The 20,899-nt window shown below is 61.6% G+C and overlaps 1 protein-coding gene across 10 annotated transcripts in view; it reads right to left on the bottom strand.

Moving 5' to 3' along the window:
• ZMIZ1 (zinc finger MIZ-type containing 1) overlaps nt 1-20,899 on the bottom strand; it is a 214,672-nt gene that overhangs the window by 16,537 nt on the left and 177,236 nt on the right. For 8 of the 10 annotated variants that reach the window (XM_070057911.1, XM_070057907.1, XM_070057908.1 and 5 more), the window contains 6 exons: nt 13,827-13,971; nt 5,925-6,039; nt 4,951-5,168; nt 4,113-4,311; nt 2,918-3,208; nt 473-655 (listed from right to left, as the gene is read on the bottom strand). In XM_070057911.1, coding sequence (XP_069914012.1) covers nt 473-655; nt 2,918-3,208; nt 4,113-4,311; nt 4,951-5,168; nt 5,925-6,039; nt 13,827-13,971 — 1,151 coding nt within the window. The remainder of the gene's footprint in view (nt 1-472; nt 656-2,917; nt 3,209-4,112; nt 4,312-4,950; nt 5,169-5,924; nt 6,040-13,826; nt 13,972-20,899) is intronic. The other 2 variants (XM_051831554.2, XM_070057916.1) reach the window with 1 other exon arrangement.

The raw sequence follows: 20,899 nt of genomic DNA, 5'->3' as shown, positions 1-20,899 counted from the left end.
CCCGAGAACGTATTTTGTAAGAATCCTGAAGGAGGAGAAGCCCACGTCCCTGAAGACGGTCATCCTAGTGCTATTTCAGAAGTGACCAGTGAGACACCTCCCAAGCGTCCAACAGGGAGACAGGCACACCCAGGGGATGCTGCAGCATCTAAGTTTGGGCTCACACATTCAGGTTAGGTGACCAAAGATTCAACATCACAGCGGTAGTAACTGCAGCTGGCAGGGAGAGGAGTTCAGAAGGCGGTGTGGACACCGCCGGGCTGTGGGCCTGATCTCTCAAAGTGTGCTCTACTTCCTGTCACGTTTCCTGTGCACGCCATCCGTAAGCAAGAGGAAAGCATCGAGGCCCATGAGAACAGGAACGACAGCCAGTCCTCCTGGCCACAGAAACGCAGCTCCGAGCACACGGGGACACCCGGGAATGTCTGCCCGCCCCTCAGTGCCCACGGGGGGTGGGGGTGGGGGAACTCACCTTGTAATACTGCCCCATGTTGACCGTGGGGGGCGGGTACTGCCCGGTGCTGGGCTGGCTCGGCATCCTTTGCCCAGGGTAGTTGGGGGAGGTGAGCGGCCTTGGAGGGTTGGGGGTGGGGTACTGGCCTGGCTGGGTGGGGAACTGGCTGTTTGGTCCGTATTGCTGGTTTCCATAGTTGGGCTGTGGCGGCAGAGAAAGGTCAAGGGAAAGGTCGTCAGGTGACACGGAGCCGAGCTGTTAAGCTGAACGCCAGGGCACGCCCACCTCCCCATGGTTTCCACCTGCGAAAGGCACTCCCCCGCCCCGCCCCCGCACCCACCTGTCAAGGAGAGAGGCTGAACCCCATGACGTCCGCGGCCCCTCCTGGCCCTGAGCCCCAGGGACATTCCTTCTGCCCAACCGTCTCCAAGGACACGTGCAGAGACTCGCCCAGGCCACTGGGAGGGGCTCCACTCTCCAGTCCCCCTGTGCCCCTCTCTAGTGCACGCATCCAGGTCACGTCCCTCAGTGTGACCAAGGAATGCAGACACCTGGACAACTGACACTGCGCCTTCTGGGGCTGACTCTGGGTGGCTGTCCCATCCCCCACACCAAGCACACCATACCCTGGGTTCAATTCTGGGCCACAGTTCCCCTGCCATCCAGGCAGAGGCTGGGAGAGCCAGGCTGGAGCACCGAGACCACCCCACTGGGGTGGGGTGGGGGGCGATGTACAGAGAGCAACAGTGCCACTCTCCTGGGCCTCTAGGCTTACAGGTCAAACTAGCAGCTGTGCCCCGGAGGCTGGCAGAGGGCAGGGCCTCTGTCAGTGCCTTCTCACCAAATGAATGAAGGGTCTGGGGGTACGTGCCAGACTGCAGAATGTTCTGGGATTCACGCGGCGGCCATACAGCTGCTCTCTGCGTGACACTGAGTCTCTCGTCACTTAAGGTATGGAAGTGGCTGATGCCTGCCCGCCCACCAGGTTGGAGAAGAGGCCAAGGCAGGACCAGGTGCCCTGATGCAAGCCACCCTGAGGTTCCAACAGTTCAAACACAGGATGAGTGTGCCATGGGGAGGTGGAGGCCCCCTGGGCTGGGACCACCTGGAGGCACAGCCCAGGGCCAGGGGAGCAGCAGCACGCTATGAAGAGGATGACTGGCAAAAACATCCAGGAGTCTTGTGGCAGGTGACAGCCAGGAGCCTGGTGCTGTGGCACGTGCAGGGCTGGCGCCAGTGACTGGGAATCTCATTGGGGCTGGTGGTCCTGAGGTTGGACTGGCAGATACGGTAGCTCAAAGCTCCCCTGAGGACAGCCAGGGGCAGGGGCACAGGGGCAGGGGCAGGGCTTGACCCAGCCTCCTGGACAATGAGGAAGACCCTGACGGCCCCCTCTTGAGCTCAGGATGCCCCTGCAGTTGCTAAGCCACCCAGCCCGGGGCCAGAATGGATGTGAAAGGTAATGGCATGGACCTGACCATCTGGCCATCTGACTGTTGCAAAGCCAAGTTGAAGGCCACGCACGCCTCTGCGGCCAGAGAGGAAGAGGAAGCTCCTTCTGAGGACGGGTGTGCAAGCAGAGGGCTGGGGCCCCCAACTCAGCCAGGGGTTTCATGGAGCGAGCGAGCAAGCAAGGCCAGCTTCACGAGGGACGTCTGCTGGGTCGGGATTCTGCAGGACAACTAAACCCTTATCCAAGCACCCAGATAGGCCAGTGGTAGCTGCAAACTTCTTTTCTGAAGGTGGACATCTCCTCCAGGAAGCCTGCCTTCTCTGATTCTTGTTGAGTCCTGGACAACCTGCTATACGTCATCCCCTTGTGGGCCCCAGCTTAAGCCTTTACTGTCCTTACGGTTTGGATGCAGGTTAAGACACTTGTATCCCATCTTGCAATAATATGGTCTGGCTCCCGACTGACTCCAGCTTCCTGTTAGTGCACACCCCAGGGGGCAGCAGGTGATGGCTCAAGTATTTGGGTTTCTGCTGCCCACCTGAGAGACCTGGACTGAATTCCTGGCTCTGAGCTTTGGCCCCGTCCCACAGTCTCCACAGGCATTTGGGGAGGAATCAGTGGATGGCTGGGGGAGTCCTCCCCTGAGCCCGTCACCCAGCCAGCGCCCAAGCCAGCATAGGAAGTGAGAACAGCAGCTACTGCTTGCTCAACAGCCCCACCTGCTGGCCTGGGACACAGAGCTTCATGAGCAACACCCTGGGTGGTGGGCAGGCCGGATGGAGGCTTGCCACTGACATTCATAAAGCAAGACTGGAGGTGGTAGGGGGACCTGCTCAGGTTCTTCCAGGTGGGAAAGGTGGAGCCAGGCCTCCAACCCAGGTGCACTGACTCCCAACCCAAGACCCTTCCACTTGGTCCACGGTTTTGGAGGTGGTGCCGGGCACTGCCCGTGGCCCCTGTGTCTGGCAGCCCAGGCCTCCCACTGCCCGCCTGCCTGCTGCCACACTCACCTCTCCCGGGTATGGCCTCTTAATGCTCTGAATGGGAAGGGACTGGGGCCGGGGGCCCGGGTAGGTCTGCTGGGGCATCCGCTGCCCGTGTGTACCAAAGGGGCTGATGCCGGGCGGCCGGGGCTGGTTCATGCCCATGGGAGGGCCGCTCATCCCCGAGGGCGTCATGCCAGCCGCCATGCTGGCAGGGTTCATGCTGCCCCCCATGGAGGCAGGCCCCCGTGGCCCGGGCTGGTTCATGAATTGGCTGTTATACGCCTGGGTGGGACCCATCTGGAAAGAGGAACAGACCTTCAACGGGAGAAGAAGAAGAAAAAAAAAAGAATAAAATGCCACATGCATTGAAAGTGCAGGGAGGGAGGGTGGGGGGGGGGGCGGGGGCACTTTCCTGGGTGGTTGCTGCTGGGGACCAGACCCCAGGGGATGGCTGTCCTCTGGGGCTCACTGCTGCCCTCTGCAGGCCGCACAGGAAAGATGCCGCTCGGGGTGGGGGAGGTGTTAGGGGGTGGGGCGCAGTCACTCCAGTGCACAGGCAGCATTTCCGGGGGTGGGGGGCAGGCAGGGAACAGGGAAAAGGGTGCAGGGACTGGGAGGGTTACGGAGGGTGGAGGCGGATGAGGATGGAGGCGGGAGCCCCAATGAGGCAAAATCCCGGTGTCTGGAAACCCTGGCCCCACTGCAGGTCCTCTGTGGCTGCAAACACTGCTCCCATCCACAGCGTCTGGCTGGCCCCCAGCTTCTACTTCCGCTCACTGTCCTCCGGGGGCTCCCGCTCTCCTCCCACCCCACCCCCATCCTTCAGAAACCCAGGGGAGCAGCTCTGGGGCCCTGGCAGAGCTCAGATGGGGCGACCAGGACAGCACTGGTGTCAGAGGCCACCCGGGGATGGAGGGGAACAGGGCCACCTTTAGACACTGAGCCTGTTCTCCCCTGAGCGGGAGGTCCAGAGAGTGATCTGGAACTTGGTTTTCCATATGCAGACACACACGAGCCACCCACCCCACACGGGCACTCAAATCCTCCCTGCCACACCCACACCCCAGCACACGCCCCCTCCACGCTCCAGAGAAAACCCAAACATACCCTGAAGCCACCAGCTCCCCCACAATCACCAACACCCCAACTCTGACTTCCCCAGGGACTGTCCACCTGGCGGGCTGGACGGGGCTGGACCAGGATGGGCAGGGGCCCTTACCGGTCCGTACTGGTTCATGTCCTTGTTCTGCGTCTCTTGCAAGGCTGCCACAGTGGCTGTGGCTGTGGCTGTGGCCGTGGCTGCTGCCGCTGCCACCGCAGCTGCTGCGGCGGCTGCCGCCGGCTGAGTGAAGTCAGCAGGCGGCCTGGTGTGCGGAGGGATGCCCATGCCTGCGGGGGCGCTAGGACCCCCAGGGTAACTGTGGGGAGAGGACGGACGAGTTAGAGCCTGGGTCTACAGATGAACCCAGGACAAGCCTCGCACTGGGAGGGAGATGGCGGGGCTCAGGTCAATGAGGCTGCAGGGCCTCCTGGGGTTGGCAGCCATGTGTGCCACCAGGTGGCACACCAGCCGCTGGGATCTTGGAGCCCTCACTGCGTGCTGGGCGAAGAGGGCAGGGTGTCAAGGGCCGGTGGGTGCTTCTGCTTGTCTGCACCCAGCCCACCTCACGTCCCCGGAGCTCCTGTCTGCTGCGCCCCCCACCAGACAGAGGGACTCTCAGCTTTGGCCCAGCTCTGCCTCCAGAGCAGATCATCCTCAAATGCTAAACAGTCCTTGGGCAACTGGTCACCCTGCCCCGCCCTGTCGCCACCCCCCGGCTGACCTTCAAGTCCCCAGAGGCAGCGAGCTGCACGTCTCCCAGTTTATAAAGATACAAGGCAGAGAAGGGTCATTCTGAGGAATGAGGCGGCGGCCCTCCTATCTGCACGGGCCATTGGCTATGAGAGCATGGCCGCTGCAAGTCAGCCGCTGGACCAGAGACAGAGCTCGCCGGCGTGCCTGGGGCCAGGATCACGGATCTGGGATTTCAACTGGACCCTTCCCCCTGGATGCTCACCTGGCCCCGAAACCCCCGCTGCCGGGGTAGTTGGGCCGGCCGTACATGCCCTGCTGGATGTAGGGCTGCGCGGGGCCGGCCTTGGCTGAGAACTGCTGCTGCTGCCCAGCGAACTGAGGGGAGTTGAGGCCGGGGTTGCTGGTGGTCATGCCCGACGCCATGGGGTTGCCGCCTGGATTCATGGGGTTGTTGGCATTGGCCATGGGGTTCCCGAGGACCTGGGGGCAGACAGAGTGGTCGTGTGGAGGGGAAGAAGAAAGGCAGGGGGCGGGGGAGATAGGAGACACAGGAGAGAGGAGGGCTGGCCCGAACTGCTCTCTGGTGCGCCCGTCATCAGCAGGGCCAAGGCTGGGAAGCAGGTGGAGAGGTGAGAACTTTAGCCTCCGGGTCGGAGGGTGGAGAGTGAAGGTGTACTCAGGGTCTGCAAAGCCAGCTCAAGTGGCTCCCAAGGCCTGGGCAGTTGTGGGAAAGGGGAGCGAGGCGGGTCCTGCCCCTGGTGGCCGGTGGGGCAGAGAGAGGGCAGGCAGAGGCTGCTGCTCTGGGGACTCAGGTAAGTGGCGCCCACTGGCCCCCAAGGATCTTGTGCACCTGCTGTCGAGGCAGGGGGAGAAGTGGAGGCCAGGGGACGAGAGGCCTGGGGCTCAGATCTGGGCTTGTCCCAAGTTTAAGGCATGAGGGGTCACTGAAATCTGCTCCGGGCCACCCCGGGATTGAAGCGCTGAGGCCAATCATGCACAAGAGCTTCTCGTGCTGTCAACCACAGTCCACGTGGCCAGGAAGGGCCCTCCGACCGGCAGCTGGAAGCCACTCCTCCAGGAAGGCACCAGGAGGGGACAGACCCCAGGCGCCCGGCTCCCGAGGCAGGTGCAGGCGCTCCCTGGGCTGAGGGGGCCCTGACTGCTGGGTCTCGCCCTCCCCCGCCAGGAGCCGAATCCAGGAGATGGCGGAGGCTCCAGGCTGAGAGAGGCTCTTACCTGGCTCTGGGACGTGTTGGTCACTCCCCAAACGGTGGTGACCACGGAGAGGGAGCCGGGAGGCTGGTTGGTGCTTTGCTGCCAAGGGACAGAGTCATAGGGGAAGGAGCCATCACTGCAGAGAGAGAGAGAGCACACTTTTTTTTTTTTTTTTTTTTTTTTGACAGGCAGAGTGGACAGTGAGAGAGAGAGACAGAGAGGAAGGTCTTCCTTTTGCAGTTGTTACACCCTCCAATGGCCGCCGCGGCTGGCGCACCGCGCTGATAACCGAAGGCAGGAGCCAGGTGCTTCTCCTGGTCTCCCATGCGGGTGCAGGGCCACAGCAGAGAGCTGGCCTGGAAGAGGAGCAACCGGGACAGAATCTGGCGCCCTGGCCGGGACTAGAACCCTGTGTGCCGGCGCTGCAAGGTGGAGGATTAGCCTAGTGAGCCGCGGCGCCGGCCGAGAGCATACATTCTCAGGGCTGGTGGACACAGGCTCAGCTGCACGCATTCTAGGTGACCCCCACCCCCAGCCCAGGCCTGTCAGGTGCCTGACACAGAACAGGTGCACCTCCTAGGACACGGCAGGCTGTACGCCAGTTGTCGAGTCTCCTTCAGCTGCCGCGGGGGCTGCCCCACACTGGCCGATTCACCTCAGCCTGGCGTCCGCAGGCCACGCCATGGAGCCAGCGGCGGGGCCCGAGGTTCCATCTGAGTGCCAGGCTCTGACTCTACATGGCCTACGGGAAGGAGCCCGGGTCCCCCTCCATTCCCCTTGCCCTTGGAACTGCCTGGCGCCTTCTAGGCAAGGGCCACGGGGGGCGTGAGGCCCAGAGTCTCTTCCTGCCTCCTCCTGAGCCCAGGACAACGCAGCGGCTGTGGGCTCAGGCCTGCCTGTCCCGTTCGCTCCCTGCCCCCACTGTGGCGTCTCCCGCAATCCCCCCTCAAACACCTGAGACCCTCTGCACAAAGTCCTCCAGTGGCTACGGTGTTTACGGAGCAAAGTCCACACCCTTAATGATTGACCCTGTGTGCTGCCCCCATCCCCCCATCCTGCTTCGCTCCAACCTCTCCCAGAGCTGCTCCTGGGCGTCGCCCCCCCCACCCCCCGCCTGGGGAGACATCCCCCTTCCCCTTCACATGCAAGGGCTTCCCCTTGGCCTGCACGCTAACTGCCCTGGAGCCACAGAGCAGGGCCCTGCAGGGCCCAGGGGAGCAGCCCTTTAGTCTCAGGGAGAGAGGACGCTCACGTCCCAGGGCAGCCCCTCTCCGCTCACCGAGCTCAACTCCAGGGGCTGTGCGGCTGCTGCCCGCCACCCCACCCTGCACAGGGGTTCCCAAGGTGGGTTCCGATCTGAGGGATGCTTCTGGGCAAAGCAGCAGGCTGCCCACTGCGAGGGAAGGCACTCGGTTTGCGTCTGATAACACAAGTTCTCCAAGCACGAGAGACGGCTTTCACCTCCCGCTGGATTTGTGCAGAGCTGGCTGACCACCCTACCTGCCCCCAGCCAGAGCCCCTACCCCAGCACACACACACACACACACACACACATGTACACACATACACACACACACGCACGCGCGCACACACACCCTGTGGTGCTGAAGATGGCGACCCTCTGCTTTTCTGCTCTTCCCAGACTCGGTCTCCTCATCTGTAAAGTGGGTATAAGAAAGATCCCTCCCCTCCCCAACCCATTCCCAACTGCAAGTCACAAACACTAAGTGGACCACGGCTCGGAACACGAAGCCGCCAGGCTGGAGCCCAGCAGAGCCCCGCGGGGGCCAGGGACCGGCAGCTGCTCCTTTGCCACCTCGGAGGGGAGGTCCCAGCTCACCAGGGACCCTTTGCGTGAGGCCCACAGACAACAAGCTCCCAGGTGCCCTGCAGCCCGTGGGTGGGCCTTGTGGGTGGAAACTGGCTCCTTCCTGTTTCGCCCCTGCCCCCCCAAACCCGGTGAGTAGCAATGTTAACCAGCGTTCCCAAACCCGGCATCCTCTGGCTGGCTTGACGGTCCCTGCACACCCAGTGTGCACGCGAGCCTTAGGGGTGGGATGTGCACCCATACACTGCACACATGCGTGCAGGGGCGGGCTCAGGGCGGGCCTGCTTCCACACGTGCCTACTTGCAGATACAGAAGTGGCAGTCGCACCGACAGCTGTGAGTCATCCGGGGGAGATGGCGCATGCTGTCACTGAGCAGGCTCTCGCCCCCACAGGCCCACCACAGCCAGAGGCCCCACACACCCGCCCTGCCTCCCCAGGGGCCACCCAGGCCCTGTGCCCAAGGACCACAGACAAACCAGGCTCCTGGGCTGCTTGCTACCAGGGAGGCAGGAACGTCTGGCCCGTGGGCTGTATAAGGCCCGCGAAATCATCCAGTCTGGCCCCGCCAAGGCAGCCGCAGGTGGGACTTGAACTTCACTACGTCTATGGCAGGCTGATTTTGAAGCTGATGATTTTGTATGGCCCATGAACAATGTTGTAAGTACCCAAATGGCCCCTGGCAGAACAAAAAAGGCTGCCTCACCTGCCCAAGGGGAATTGTACGGAGGCCAGGAGGGTCCCTGGGACCCCACTGCCCCCTGAAAAGCACTGTTTGGCCTGCAGGCATGCTCAGCCACTGCCCAGGTGCCTGGCTTCTCAGGGCTGCTCCTGGGAGACTACCCCTCTCCCCTGTCCAAGAGGAGCCCCTGCTCACAGGGAGGCCAGAGGTCCTGGGGTCGAAGAAGCCCATTCTGCAAACCTGCTCCCCTCTGCACACCCCTAATCTGCCAGGGCCTGGTCTCATGCCACAGGCTGCCCCCAGCACATCCTGCTGCACCCACCCAGGCACCCGGGCCAGAGCCCTTTGGGGTCTCAGCCTGAGGGGCCTGGGACACGGCCAGGCCTGGAAAGCCACTCATTCTTCCCAGGCTCCTCCAGAGGCTACCTCCTCCAGGAAGCCCTGGCGTATCAGCCTCCTCCCACTCCCACAGCCCTCCTGCCTTTTTCCTTCTGCCCCAGGAGCCCTCTTCACACACCTATGGGGCTCAGGGTTGCTAAACAACAGCGCCTCCCTGTGTTCCCTGTGGGAGGGACACCAAGAACAAATGAACTCGTGACGCTGAGTGCCCACCACCTACCAGCAGCGTGCCCATGACCATGGCATCGGCACCTGGGGCCAGGAAGTGAGAGTGACCGAGAGGGAAGTGACATGCCCAGCCCTCACTCCATAGACCTCAGGGCTCTCATCTGTCCAGTGGGGATCGCTGCGGCCCCCACCCCTGAATTCGGGCTGTCGTGAGGTTCAAGTGTTAGTGTCCAGCAGGGGCCAGGCGCCAAGGGCAGTGCCCAGCAAGCATCCTTGGCCACAAAAGCTGCTGGTGGCTGTCACTGTTGTCACGACTGACTGAGTGGCCTCCAGAGGCCAGAAGTCGGTGAAGCAACTTTTAGCTAAGCACTCCTCCGATCCCCTGCTGGCTGGGCTCAGCGGCCACATCTCCAAGGGGCTGCGGCTCACAGGGGGACAGAGCTGGCCCACGGCCTGGGGGTCAAAGGTTAACAGTGAAGAAACTCCAGGGAGTGTCCAGGAACAAATGTGTCTCCCCGCGCCGGCACCAAGTCGCCTGCTTCAGCCTGGCCTGGCTGTGTGCACAGACCCCGGCGGCTCTCGGGAGCGCTGGGACTGGAGATTTCTGAGGCTGATACGCAAATGACAGGGTGGGGGTTGGGAGAGAGCACCTCCATGGCCTCTGGAGTTAAGACTCTCTGGGACCAGACCTTGGCTGGGCCACTGATGATTTCTGTGACCTGGGACCCATGCCTTTGAGTCAGCCTCAACTTGCTCATCTGTAACGTGGGCCTCACTCTCCTGGGCTACAGTGTAGGAACACGTTCTAACTCTCCAGCCCAGCCACGGTGCAGGTACCCGTGCTGACCTGATGATACAACGAAGATGTTTAGAACTTTTGTTTCTATGCTTCCAATGGGGGGGGGGGGGCTGTTATCACTGCTGTGGCCTCTGAGGCTTTCCTAGGGCTTCTCTGCTCTAGCTGGTGAACTCCTACCTAGACCTCAAAGCCCAGTCCGCATACTCCCTTTTCTAACTCTCCTAAGCAGAACCAGGGGCCTCTCTGGCATTCCTGCAGCAGCTTTTCCCATAGATTTCACAGAGAGGATGATTTACAAGTCTGTGCACCTGCTCAGGGGTACCGGGTGGAGTTGGCCGTGAGAAAATGAGCAGGCATAGGATGGGGAAAGAGGATTCTGGGCTCTGGGACACTCGCGATACTCACGGAAGGAAGAGGGGGGAGGGCTGAGTTATTTCTTCCCTTGCACTTGTAACCACCACTTTATTTGGAAGAAATAACCAATTCCCATGAAGAGTACCGTCAGACCCTAATTAATTCTCCTGCTCCGGCTAGATCAGTTCCGTCGTCGGCAAGGCTGGAGCGTTCTTGCTAATGAAATGGCGCGCCAGCCGGGGGCTGAGGCTCCCGCTCTTTAATTTAGGGGAGCCATTAGCAGCGTCCTCCAGCATCACCGTTACTGGGGCTCACTTCCTTCCCTCCCCGCGGGGAGACCCGGAGAGGAGCTTGCGCAGCGCGCTGCATTTTACAGGGTGTTAAAATGTTCTACTAGGAAAGAGGGAAGGGAAAGATTCGTGCACCCTGGCAATCGGGGGCTGATGGAGCATGGATTTATGGTTCTTTCAATTCTCCCTTTCATTGCCTTTTCCAAAAAAATTGTGTTCTGGGGGCCAGAAGAGCCTCTTGCAAGCTGAGCTTTGGTTTGGCGACACAGAGAGAGATAACATGACAGCTGTGAAGACGGTGGGCGGCGGCCGAGGAAAAGGAGACGGCTGAGGGTTGGTTTGGGTGGGTCCTTCCCGGTTGGCCGACCACGCGTGAGCAGTGGGAGTGGGATGCGCCAGGCTGAGGGGACCACGAGTGAGCGCACGCAGAGACACGACCAGTGCGCCCCACAGGGCCTGCCACTGCTGTTTCCTTTCCTTGGAGGAGAAACTGAGGCAAAGGGAGGTGAAGGAACAGCCTGAGGCCGGAAGGTGGCACAGCTGAGGCTCGATGCCCGGCAGCTGCTTCCCAGGGCTGCGTCCCCACCTGCTGCACCCAGGAGGCCGCAGTGCCTGCACCTGGGAGATGAAGGGCGACGCCCCCTTGATCTTGGAGTCTACCCCAGCTCAAGCCGGCTTTGATTGTAATCAAATTAACAGCATAAACCAGATTTATTAGGCTCTTAATTACCTTTGCAACACTGATTTGCATATGGACAATGTGCTAATCGCAAACGGCTTTTTTCACCGCCCATTAAAAACCTGGGAGAGGAAGGCACAAATACTTGTTGACATCAAGTCCAGGCCACTGCGGGGACTCGGAAGGTGTCCTGTGGCCCGGTCACTGGCCGGGACACCCCCAGGCCTCTCTTGGCCACCCCCTCCGCCCCCATCTCGTGGAACATTCTGGAAACCTAGGCACCTTCCTTGAGCACAGAGACACTTATGGCTGGAGGTGAGGACCAGCCAGGGAGTGCCCCGGCAGCCTTCACAAACCATGGATGCCCAGCCCTCCTCACCACCCTCTGAGGCTGCCTCAGAGACAGTGAGGGTCTCGACCTGGAGGCACAGCCCTGGCAGGCAGGAAGAACTCAGACCCCAGCGTGCAGCCTCGGGCCATGGTACCACCCTCAGTGCCTGCGGTGCCCGAATTCCAGAATGACTATAGTTTTGGGGGATGGCAGTCGGGTTTCACGCTTCCGGGCTCTGCTGCAGCTCCCCCACCCCGTCCCCTGCTTGTGCTCAGAACCTGCAGGCGAGACTCCCTGTCTCCAAACAGCCAGACACCTCCAGGCACCAGAGCCTGAGCAGCCCAGGTCCCCTGCTCCCCACCAGGCAACAGAACTGCTGGGACGATGGACTGAGAGGCAGGAGTGCCCCCACCCACTCTGCCCTCGCCTTTCCTCGTGGACTGGGAAACATCAGGGGCTGAAAAGGTAATGCCCCGCCCCACCCCCCCCCCCCCCCCCGTCCCAGCAGACGCAGGAGACGTCCCCTGGGGAATCGCAGGACGGCTGCAAGGAGCGACAGCTTCTAACCAGCTGGCCGCGGTGTGTCCTGGGAACAGTTCTGGCCAGGACATGGGACTGGGAATCTGGTCTTGGTTCAGCCAATGACACTTCTTCCCAGTTTCAACTGCCCCGCTATAAAAGGACTAACAGCCTGAGCTGCAGGTGGAACAGTGGATGGCTCCGCTCCCAATCAGGCTAACCACTGGACGCCACAGCTCACTGCTTGGGAGTGGCCGGCAGAGCACGGTGTGTTGTTTACTGTCCGGCTCTGCCCCTCGCTGGCTGTGTGTTCTTGGACAAGTCACTGTCCCACTCTGGGCTTGTTTCCCTTCTGCTTCCTGAAGGCCATAGCATAACTGCCAGACCGGTCTTGGAGTCCTCAGACCACCTGCACTGCATTCTCCATCCTTCTATAGGACCTCCAGGGAACTGAACTGGTGACGCAGTCCTGGGTGGCGGCCAGCGGCTCTGCGGCTTGCAGCACTTCTTGGAAAGCCCATTTGATTTCATGGAATGCACTTGCCCTCTCCTAGCCTAAGTTGTTCAAGGTCAAGATCTTCCATCCTCCAGGCAGCCTCCTAGCATCTTGGCCTGCCTGCCTTCCTCCTTCAGAACCCAGGGCCCAGTCCCATGCGCCTTTCCCCAACCCTGCCTTGCTCTCTAAGTCCCTCATTTTGCCCCAGTGAGTCTAGCTGGGTTCAGACAAAGGTGGCCTCCAGCTGGGGTGGAAGGGAGAAGGAGGCGGGGCTGGCCTCTCTGGAGCACTGGCTTTTAACCTGGGTGACGCCCCTATTCCTGGAATGTACGTGGGTGCTCTCGGTGCTACGAGGCTTGGGCGAGGGGGACTGTCATTAGAAGGGGCAGCCGCAGAACGTTCAAGGACTCAGATTCTAAATGCTTTGCAAAGTCCTGCACCACAACCGCCCTGGCCACAAGCCAGCCCCATGAGGACACGCCGCTGCAGGAGGGAGGCAGCCGGGGCCGTCAGTGACCCTGGGTGGCGACGGGCTTGCCGTGGCACAAAGTGCCTCTGACCGAGGCAGGTAACCACATGTCAGGAGCGATCCTGCCCAGGCAGGGCACCAGACCTGATGAGTGTTAAGGTCTTTTCCAGCTCCAAGAGTCAACAAGCCTCTAATTTGATTTATAAAGTGTGTTTGACACCCGAGTTCCCGGCAGCCCCTTGTCGGCGCGACCCAGGGCCGCCTGCAGCATGCTCTGGGCTGCGGGTCGGTCCGCTGGTCGGGCTGGATAATGAGAACCGAGCTCTGACTGCAAATGCCCCTCCTGGTCATTAGTGCGGACGTGCCTGGGGAGTGCAGACAGCGTGACAGGCCATGCTGCCGCAGGGTCAGCCCGCAGAGCGCTGGCACGCAGCACCCCTGGCTCAGCAAGGCATGCGGGAGATAATTAACCAGGGGCATCTCCAGTGCTGACCACGGGCTCCTTCTGAGGCTGGCGCATGATGGACCAGCCACTTCCTCCGTGACTGCCCTTGAGTCTCCCAGCAAACCCGTTCCTTTCTCCTGCCTGTGATCCCAGCTGCTGGTGGCCCTGGCCTGCCTCTGCCTCTGTTCCTAGCTGGGGTGTGGCCTGCTGGGGACTTTATCCACCCCGGCTCTCCGTGGGCTCAGGACGGCCCTGAGTTCAGGATGTCTAGCTGCCCCCCAGAAGCAGAAAGAGTCCAAGGCACAAAGCAGCCAGTTTTGGGGGTCCTGGAGTGTTCTACCTGTCTGGATGGCGACCCACAAACAACAAGTACATCTCAAGACTGTGCAGAGGCCCCGCCCCCCAGGGGCTGCACAGCACCCCGGGCAGCCCTGGCTCCGCCCCCAGCATCCTGTGCTCGCTCACCTGTGCGACAGAGTGGGTTTCATGGAGCTCATGGAGTTGAGGGGGGGCTGCATGGGGAGTTTCCCAGGGGGGTCGCTCTGGCGGCTCTTCTGATGTCGGAGCAGGAGCAGGCGGCCGAGCTCCTCACACCAGGAGGATAGCAGGGCTGCAAGGAAACACAGGACAGTCAGTGGGCACCTCGGCCCCTGCGCCCAGCCATGCCCGGCCCCACGGCACCCTCCCTGGACCAGGAGTTGTTGACACCAACTCCGCTTCCAGAATCCTGGGATGCCAGGAAAGTCACTAAGCCTGGAGAGGCCTCAGTGTTCCCAGCTGTAAAATGGGACTGACCCCAGAAGGAGCACTCAGAAACATCTGCCGCTAGCAGACCGGGGAGGGCCGGTGTGGGTGGCCATTGTCCTAAGTACTGGGCAGAGGCAGTGGACAGAGCAGAGAGTCCAGATGGTGGGCGGGAGGGAGGGCAGAGATGGCGCCCAGAGGTCCCAACACAGACTGTGTCAGCGCGAGGCTGGGGACCAGCTGCTACCCCAGGACACCTCCGCGAAGCCTCCATCCTCAGACTCAACGTGGCTTCTCCACTGGGTGGTGTCAAAAACCACCCAGGCTCGGACACAACCCACAGGTGCTCTCCCCCGAAACTCCTGCCCAGAAAACATGCATGTTCAGCACACGCCTTCCGGTCATGTGTACCGTGGGTCCTAGCATGGCTGGGCACAAATGCTCATGAGGACAAAGGAATTCAGGGTGGAGGGGGCCCGGGCACCCAACGCACAGCACATGAGAGCCATCCATGGCCAGGCAGAGAGGGCCTCGCAGGGGCAGGGTGCTACCTTTAGGGCCCGCATGCCTCGATCAGCCCCCTCGCTGGCCATCCTCCCAAAGCTGCAAGGAGCTGAGGTTTAGGGGCTGAGAGACTGGGCCCAGTCACCATCCATTGTGTGACTCCGAGGGGCTCACACAGCCCCTCTGGGCCTCAGTCTCCTTAGAGGTCAGGAGGGGTCGTGGCTTTCTCCCTGCCTTCCTCCCCAGACAGCGAGGAAAGCCATGGAGACCGTGCAGAAGCATAAAAGTGCCCCCCTCCTGCCCTGGGCGCACCTGCCACCTCGGCCAGGGCTCACATGCACCATACCTGCTCAGCCACATGGCGGGACGCAGAGCCCACCCCCTCCCTCCTACACCCCCTTGGACACGGCGCAACATGCACTTGCATTCTGTCTCCCTGTGGCTCTCCGCAGTCCCCGACATTAGCTGTTGTGGCCCCCATTCTGCAGATGAGCAGACGGAGGCTCGGGCAGACAGATTCCTGGTAACCACCAGCGAGGGGCAGGGCAGGGGTGGGTGCTTGTGCCCTGGGCCCACCTCCTGGTGGTGGAGCCTGAGGCTGGACCAGAGGGTGGGGGAGGACTTGAAACCCTGCAGAAGGCAAATCTTCAAGTGGCCACAGTCTCCCAGTCCTTGGCATTCAGTAAGGATCCCCTCGGGCCTCTCGGAGCCACTTTCTCCACCGTGCTCAGCAGGCACCAGGGGCAGACGCCCACACGCACAAAGACCAGCAGGGCCTGGGCCTGGCTGCTGCTTCAGGCTTCCCAGATCCTGGGTGGGGACCCTATGCCCCTTGAAGCCCCGGGAGGTGGAGCCACCGCTGCTGGGTACACCTGCTTGGCTGGGGCAGTGTGCAGAGATGCCCCATCATGGCTCCCCAAGGTGGCACCTGTTTCTACTTCCTGGTGGGGGGGGGGGCGAGGCAGTAGTGGATGGGCTTGAGTCCACAAAGATGCAGCCTGGCCCTCTCCACAGGGTGCCCTTGCCACCACTCACACGGGGAGGAGGGTGTTGGAGAGGAGACACCCCCGCCCCCCGCCTGGCAAATGCCCCTCCGCGGGGCCCCCAGCACACACCTGCTGTGGCTGGCAGGGAGGCGGCCCCTTTGGTGAGGCTGCAGCCAGCAGGAACGAGTTTCCAGACTGCTCGTTCTTCTCCCGGGCCCCTAGTTACGGCTGCTCGTGCGGGGGCACTGGGCATCTGAAAACTCATTTGCACGCCAGGCACGAGGGCCGGCTCCGCTGCCAGCACAAAGGACGGCTGCAGATGGTGCCGCCTGCTGCCCGCCCCACCCCTCTCAGCCCTCACTCCTCCCGGGGGCCTGCCGCGCCAGAGGATCCGGGGCTTTCCTCCAATGTCACGGGCTGCCGCCCGCTCGGCCAAGGACAGCCCTGGCCTTGCTATCCCTAGTGGAGCAGTTTTCCATGAAGGGAACACGGGCAGGCTGGCTTTGTGGCAGGGCCTGGCTGTGTGGTCTGGCAGGCTGCAGGCAGATGTGTATGGCAGCCACGGCTCAGCACAGGTGCCTGCAAGACGACCTTCTAACCAAGAAGGATGGGAGCGGGCAGCAAGGGGGGCACCACCCCTCACCCCGAAGACGGGTCGCAGAGGCACGGCGGATGCAATGCACGCTCTGACTACAGCAAAAACCAACACGAGGTATCCTGAGGCCAATGCTTAAGGACAACATCCGGGAATCTGCAGCCAAAGCGGGGGGAGTCTGGGCACTGTCAGAGCAGCAGGCAGGCTGACAAGGCCAGACCAGGAAGGCGGGGCCCACGCGATGACACAGAGTGACACAGCTGGGTCACGCAGTCCGAGCTGGGGACATGTCTCTGACCTGCCTCTGGCCTGTGCGTTTGCTGGGTGTGGCATGAACGGCCCCAGGACAGGAAGGCCTGGTGTGATGTGCCAGTGTGCACTGGCCAGGGCAGGACAGCTCCTGTTCCACCCTGAGCCCTCCCTGCAGGAGGAGTGGCCCTCTCTGCTGGCCAGGACAGCCAGCTGCGTGCCATGAGCCCTACTCATGGCCGGCCTGAGACCTTCTTTTCAAACAAGAAGGCCCACTCTACAAAGCACGGCTGGACGGGCCCCAGGATGGCTCTATGGCTCTGACCACTTCCCCTGGCCGCAGGCTCGTGCACACGTCCCCTGCAGAGCTGTCAACACTCGCCATTCAGACCCCCAGCTGCCCTCCGAGGAACTGAGCGCTAGAAGGTGAGACACCCCAACACGTGCTGAGGGGTGTGCGTGCTCTGTGGCCCCCTCGCAAGCTGGGATGTTGGTGGAGGGAGGGCCTTCTGCCTGTCAGAGACCAGGAGGCAGGGGCAGGCAGGACCCTCTTCCTGGGCTTATGACACAGCTGTGGTAGCACCCCTCACCCACGCTGTTCCAGCGGGATCTGTGTTGGACACACCCAGCTGCAAATGCATGTGGCCGAGTGCCAAGGGTGGTTCCCAAAGAACGTCCCCCCCGTAACACACACAATGGGGGCTGGGCCCATGCAGCAAGCAGGTAGGGGCTGAGTTGGGTGGGGCACCCAGGAGCCGGGGCGTCCAGGCTGGTAGGGAGCCAGGCTCTGCACCCAGCCCCACCCCTCCCATCCTCCCCAGTGCATACAAACACTGTGCCAAGGACCTCGGGTCCTCCCAGCTGACCTCACAATGCCCATAGCTGGGGCTAGGGCATTGGGCCATTGCTTCACACCGCAACTGCCCGCTCGGGGCCTCAACTCTGGTTTTCAGGCACTCCCCAAATCTCTCAGCGTACACTGGGAAAACACGCACCACCCAGCAGACCTAGCCCAACTCATCATCTTTATCACCAGGCTCCCACCACACAGATCCATCCACATCTTAGGCACCGGGGTGTTTGGTCACTCACACAATAGCTATCTGAGAAACAACTGCTAAGCACCTGTTGTGTGCAGAGCCCATGGCTGGGGTTACCCACCCCAAAACCTGGTGTTGCTCCCACAGCCTGGTGAGCTGGGGGCAACCTTCTTTCGCCCATCCTGATCTTACAGGACAGCTGCTCCCTGTGGTTCAGGCCAAAGGACCTTGGAGAACAGGGACCAAAGTCCAGTTGTAGCCCTTCCAGTGCCACATGATCTTGGACAAGTGGCACCATCTCTCTGGGCCTCAGTTTCTCTACCTGCCACATGGGCAGACATCAACGGCTACTGGTTAGGATGGGGGTATTTAAATGACACGAGTGCCTATCAAGTGTCTGCCAGGTAGGTCGTGGCCTGGTGGGTGGTCTCAGGAGAGCAGGTGAGACACCCTCACCCCGGGCCTCTACCCAGCAGGCTCCAGGCCCACTCTTGACATCATGCAGTCCCTCACTCAGCTTCTGCAGAGACGATCCATTGCTTCTTCACTCACAGGATTTGAACTTCTACAGGGCTCACTTCCAACGGCGCCTCCTCCAGGAAGCCTTGCTAGTCTCGTCCCAAAGGTGTCAACACAGCTCCCCACGGGCACCAGGGCCCACAGCAGGCTGTAGAGCAGGGCTGATGGCAGAAGGGCCACGGGAAGTGGTGGCTGTATACACTAGCCCTGAAGTCCCAGGCTGCTTCACCACTTGGACTCAAGTTTCCCACCTGTAAAATGGGTTTCGTAGGAGCTTCTTGCTTCATAGAGTGGATGTGACATAAAAGTTAATGTTGTCACTCAACCCGAAAAATCCACATAGGAAGCACAAAGGTTGGGGGGAGGGGAATGGGCCAAGGACCCTGCAACCCAAAGCAGCACCAGGAACCCCATGTCCTGTGCTGCATCACACAGCCCTGGGGCAGCTGGTGAGAGGCAGATTCAGGAACCAACCCACCAGGCCTGATCCCAGCTCTGCCTACTTCCGTGTGACACCCTGAGCAATCCAATGAACCATCCAGCACCTGCAGCGCCCTCTCCCAGGAGAGAGGTGAGGATGAGCCAGTTGTCACCATGGGCACAGGCACAGGGCCAGGCTCACACATCACGCTGGACACAAGCACAACCCCGTGGGTGAAGCAATGAACTGAACAACGGCTATTGTGGGGTTGACAGCTCTGTCACTTCTGACCACAGGGCAGCAGGCAGAGGCGGCTTGCACAAAGCTCCAGAAGTTTCCAGGGGATGGGGGAGGGGTACCTGCTTGCACTAAGCCCAGGCACTCAGGCACCCAACTGGGCCCTTCCTGCTTTCACTGGAGAGACACCCAAAGGCCCAGGGAGCGTCCCACCCTGAGACACAAGGAGCAAACGTCCATTCCCCATCGCCAGCCAGCTGCACCTTTCCTGCTGCCGGTGGGAAGGCAGCTGGGGCCCCGGAAGGAAGCTGTTTCTCCTCCCCAGGTTCCCCTGTGGGATCCTGCATCGAGGGCAGGTCCTCGGGGTCCACCCCGGCCCACGCTCGGGGCTGGCCTCTCGGCTGGCACCACAGGGCCACCTCCATGGGCCAGCTGCGGCCCTGAGGGGTCAGCTGCCCTCTCACGCTCCTGCTGTCTGCATTCCAAGAAGCCACAAGAGATACTCAGGGCCCAGCTAACTCCACCTGTGCCTGCAGCTTCAACTTCTGGGTCATCTGTAAGCAGTGCGTGTCTTTTTTTTTTTTTTTTTGGACAGGCAGAGTGGACAGTGAGAGAGACAGAGAGAAAGGTCTTCCTTTGCCGTTGGTTCACCCTCCAACGGCCGCTGCGGCCAGCGTACCGCGCTGACCCGAAGCCAGGAGCCAGGTGCTTCTCCTGGTCTCCCATGGGGTGCAGGGCCAAGCACTTGGGCCATCCTCCACTGTACTCCCTGGCCACAGCAGAGAGCTGGCCTGGAAGAGGAGCAACCGGGACAGAATCTGGCGCCCCGACCGGGACTAGAACCCGGTGTGCCAGCGCCGCTAGGCGGAGGATTAGCCTAGTGAGCCACGGCGCCGGCTTAGCACTGCCGTAGTGGTGCTACGTCACTGTGCTTCCCTTGTTAACGGCACGTAAAGGGATGTGTGTTGTGTGACAACAGGTGGCCTCTTCTATCAGTGGGACCAGTGGAGGTGTGTGAGCGCCTCGGCACCAGCTGCACCCGAGGATGGCACTGAGGCGGCCTGGGCACCCGGTACCCTGAGGCTGCTCGCCGGGAATGGCAATGGCAGTGAACCAACACCGGATCTGAGTACCAGCAGCAGCCCAGGGAGCGGCTCCGTGGGGGTGCTGGGGAAGAGCCAGGTTCCTGACATCTGGTCCCCAACATCTTTCCAGCAACACTCCTGCAGGCAGCCACAAGCACCATGTCCTTTAGGGAGAAGGAAAAGGAAGCCGGCGGCATGGGTGGGGCTGGCCTGGTGGGCGGGCCCAGGGGCACTGCAGTCCTGGGTGCCTGGGGACAGTGACGGGCCCCGTATTTTCCTGTGTACCCGCAGTTCCCAGTGTAGGCCCAGGATGGGCTGACCGAATGAGAGGCAGCAGAAGCTGCACGGTTCTTGTCTGGAGTCACCTGTGTGCCACGCAGGGAGGGTGGCGCTGTACTCACTCTCAGAGTAGCCACGATTGGTCACTGCAGGGAGCAGACACGGCTCCCCCAAGCACACGAGAAAGGCTGCTCCTTGCTAAGCCATACTTGGGCTGGGAAGACAGCAAGGAGCCAGAAGCAGCCACGTGGTCTCAGAAAAAAGGCATGGAGGCACAAAGCCGGAGGTGCAGGCACGGAGGCCTGGGATGCTCACTCCTGGCCAGACCTAGCAATCAGGAAGAGCCAGGAGCAGCGGTGAGGGTGCACAGGGAGGCTGGGAGGGCGCAGAGACCTAGGTGGAAGGCCGAGCACGAGAGACATCCAGGTCTCTGGGGCAGGACTAAGAGGTGCCCAGGAAGAGGCCTTCCAGGTGGAGGAGGCCTCCTGTCCTCACACCATGCCCTGGGAAGGTGGAGGAGGGGCAGGACAAGGCGGGAAGAACCCCCAGGAGGATGCAAGCAGGAGTCACTATTCCACTAAAAGCACCTGTGACCCATTCTCAGAGCTTCCATCCCACCGCTTACTCTGGTTCACAAGACCCTCCAAGTGGCAGCAGGGTGTGACAGGTCCCACTCCTGGACACGGGTGTCAGGACGCAGGAGCTGGGGGTCGTGCCTGGTGGGATGAGGCAGGCTCCCACGCCCCACATCCCCAGCACATCCCGAGTTCCTGTTCTCACGTTCATTGGACTCCCAGGAGCACCTGCAGCCACCTGGAGAAGACGGGTCCCGCCCACCCTATCCCACCCCGCCCCCCAGCACGTGTCCCTTTCTCCTTG

The sequence above is a fragment of the Oryctolagus cuniculus genome, chromosome 15, assembly GCF_964237555.1.
Source record: "Oryctolagus cuniculus chromosome 15, mOryCun1.1, whole genome shotgun sequence".
NCBI lineage: Eukaryota > Metazoa > Chordata > Mammalia > Lagomorpha > Leporidae > Oryctolagus > Oryctolagus cuniculus.
This window is presented reverse-complemented; position numbering and strand designations above follow the sequence as displayed.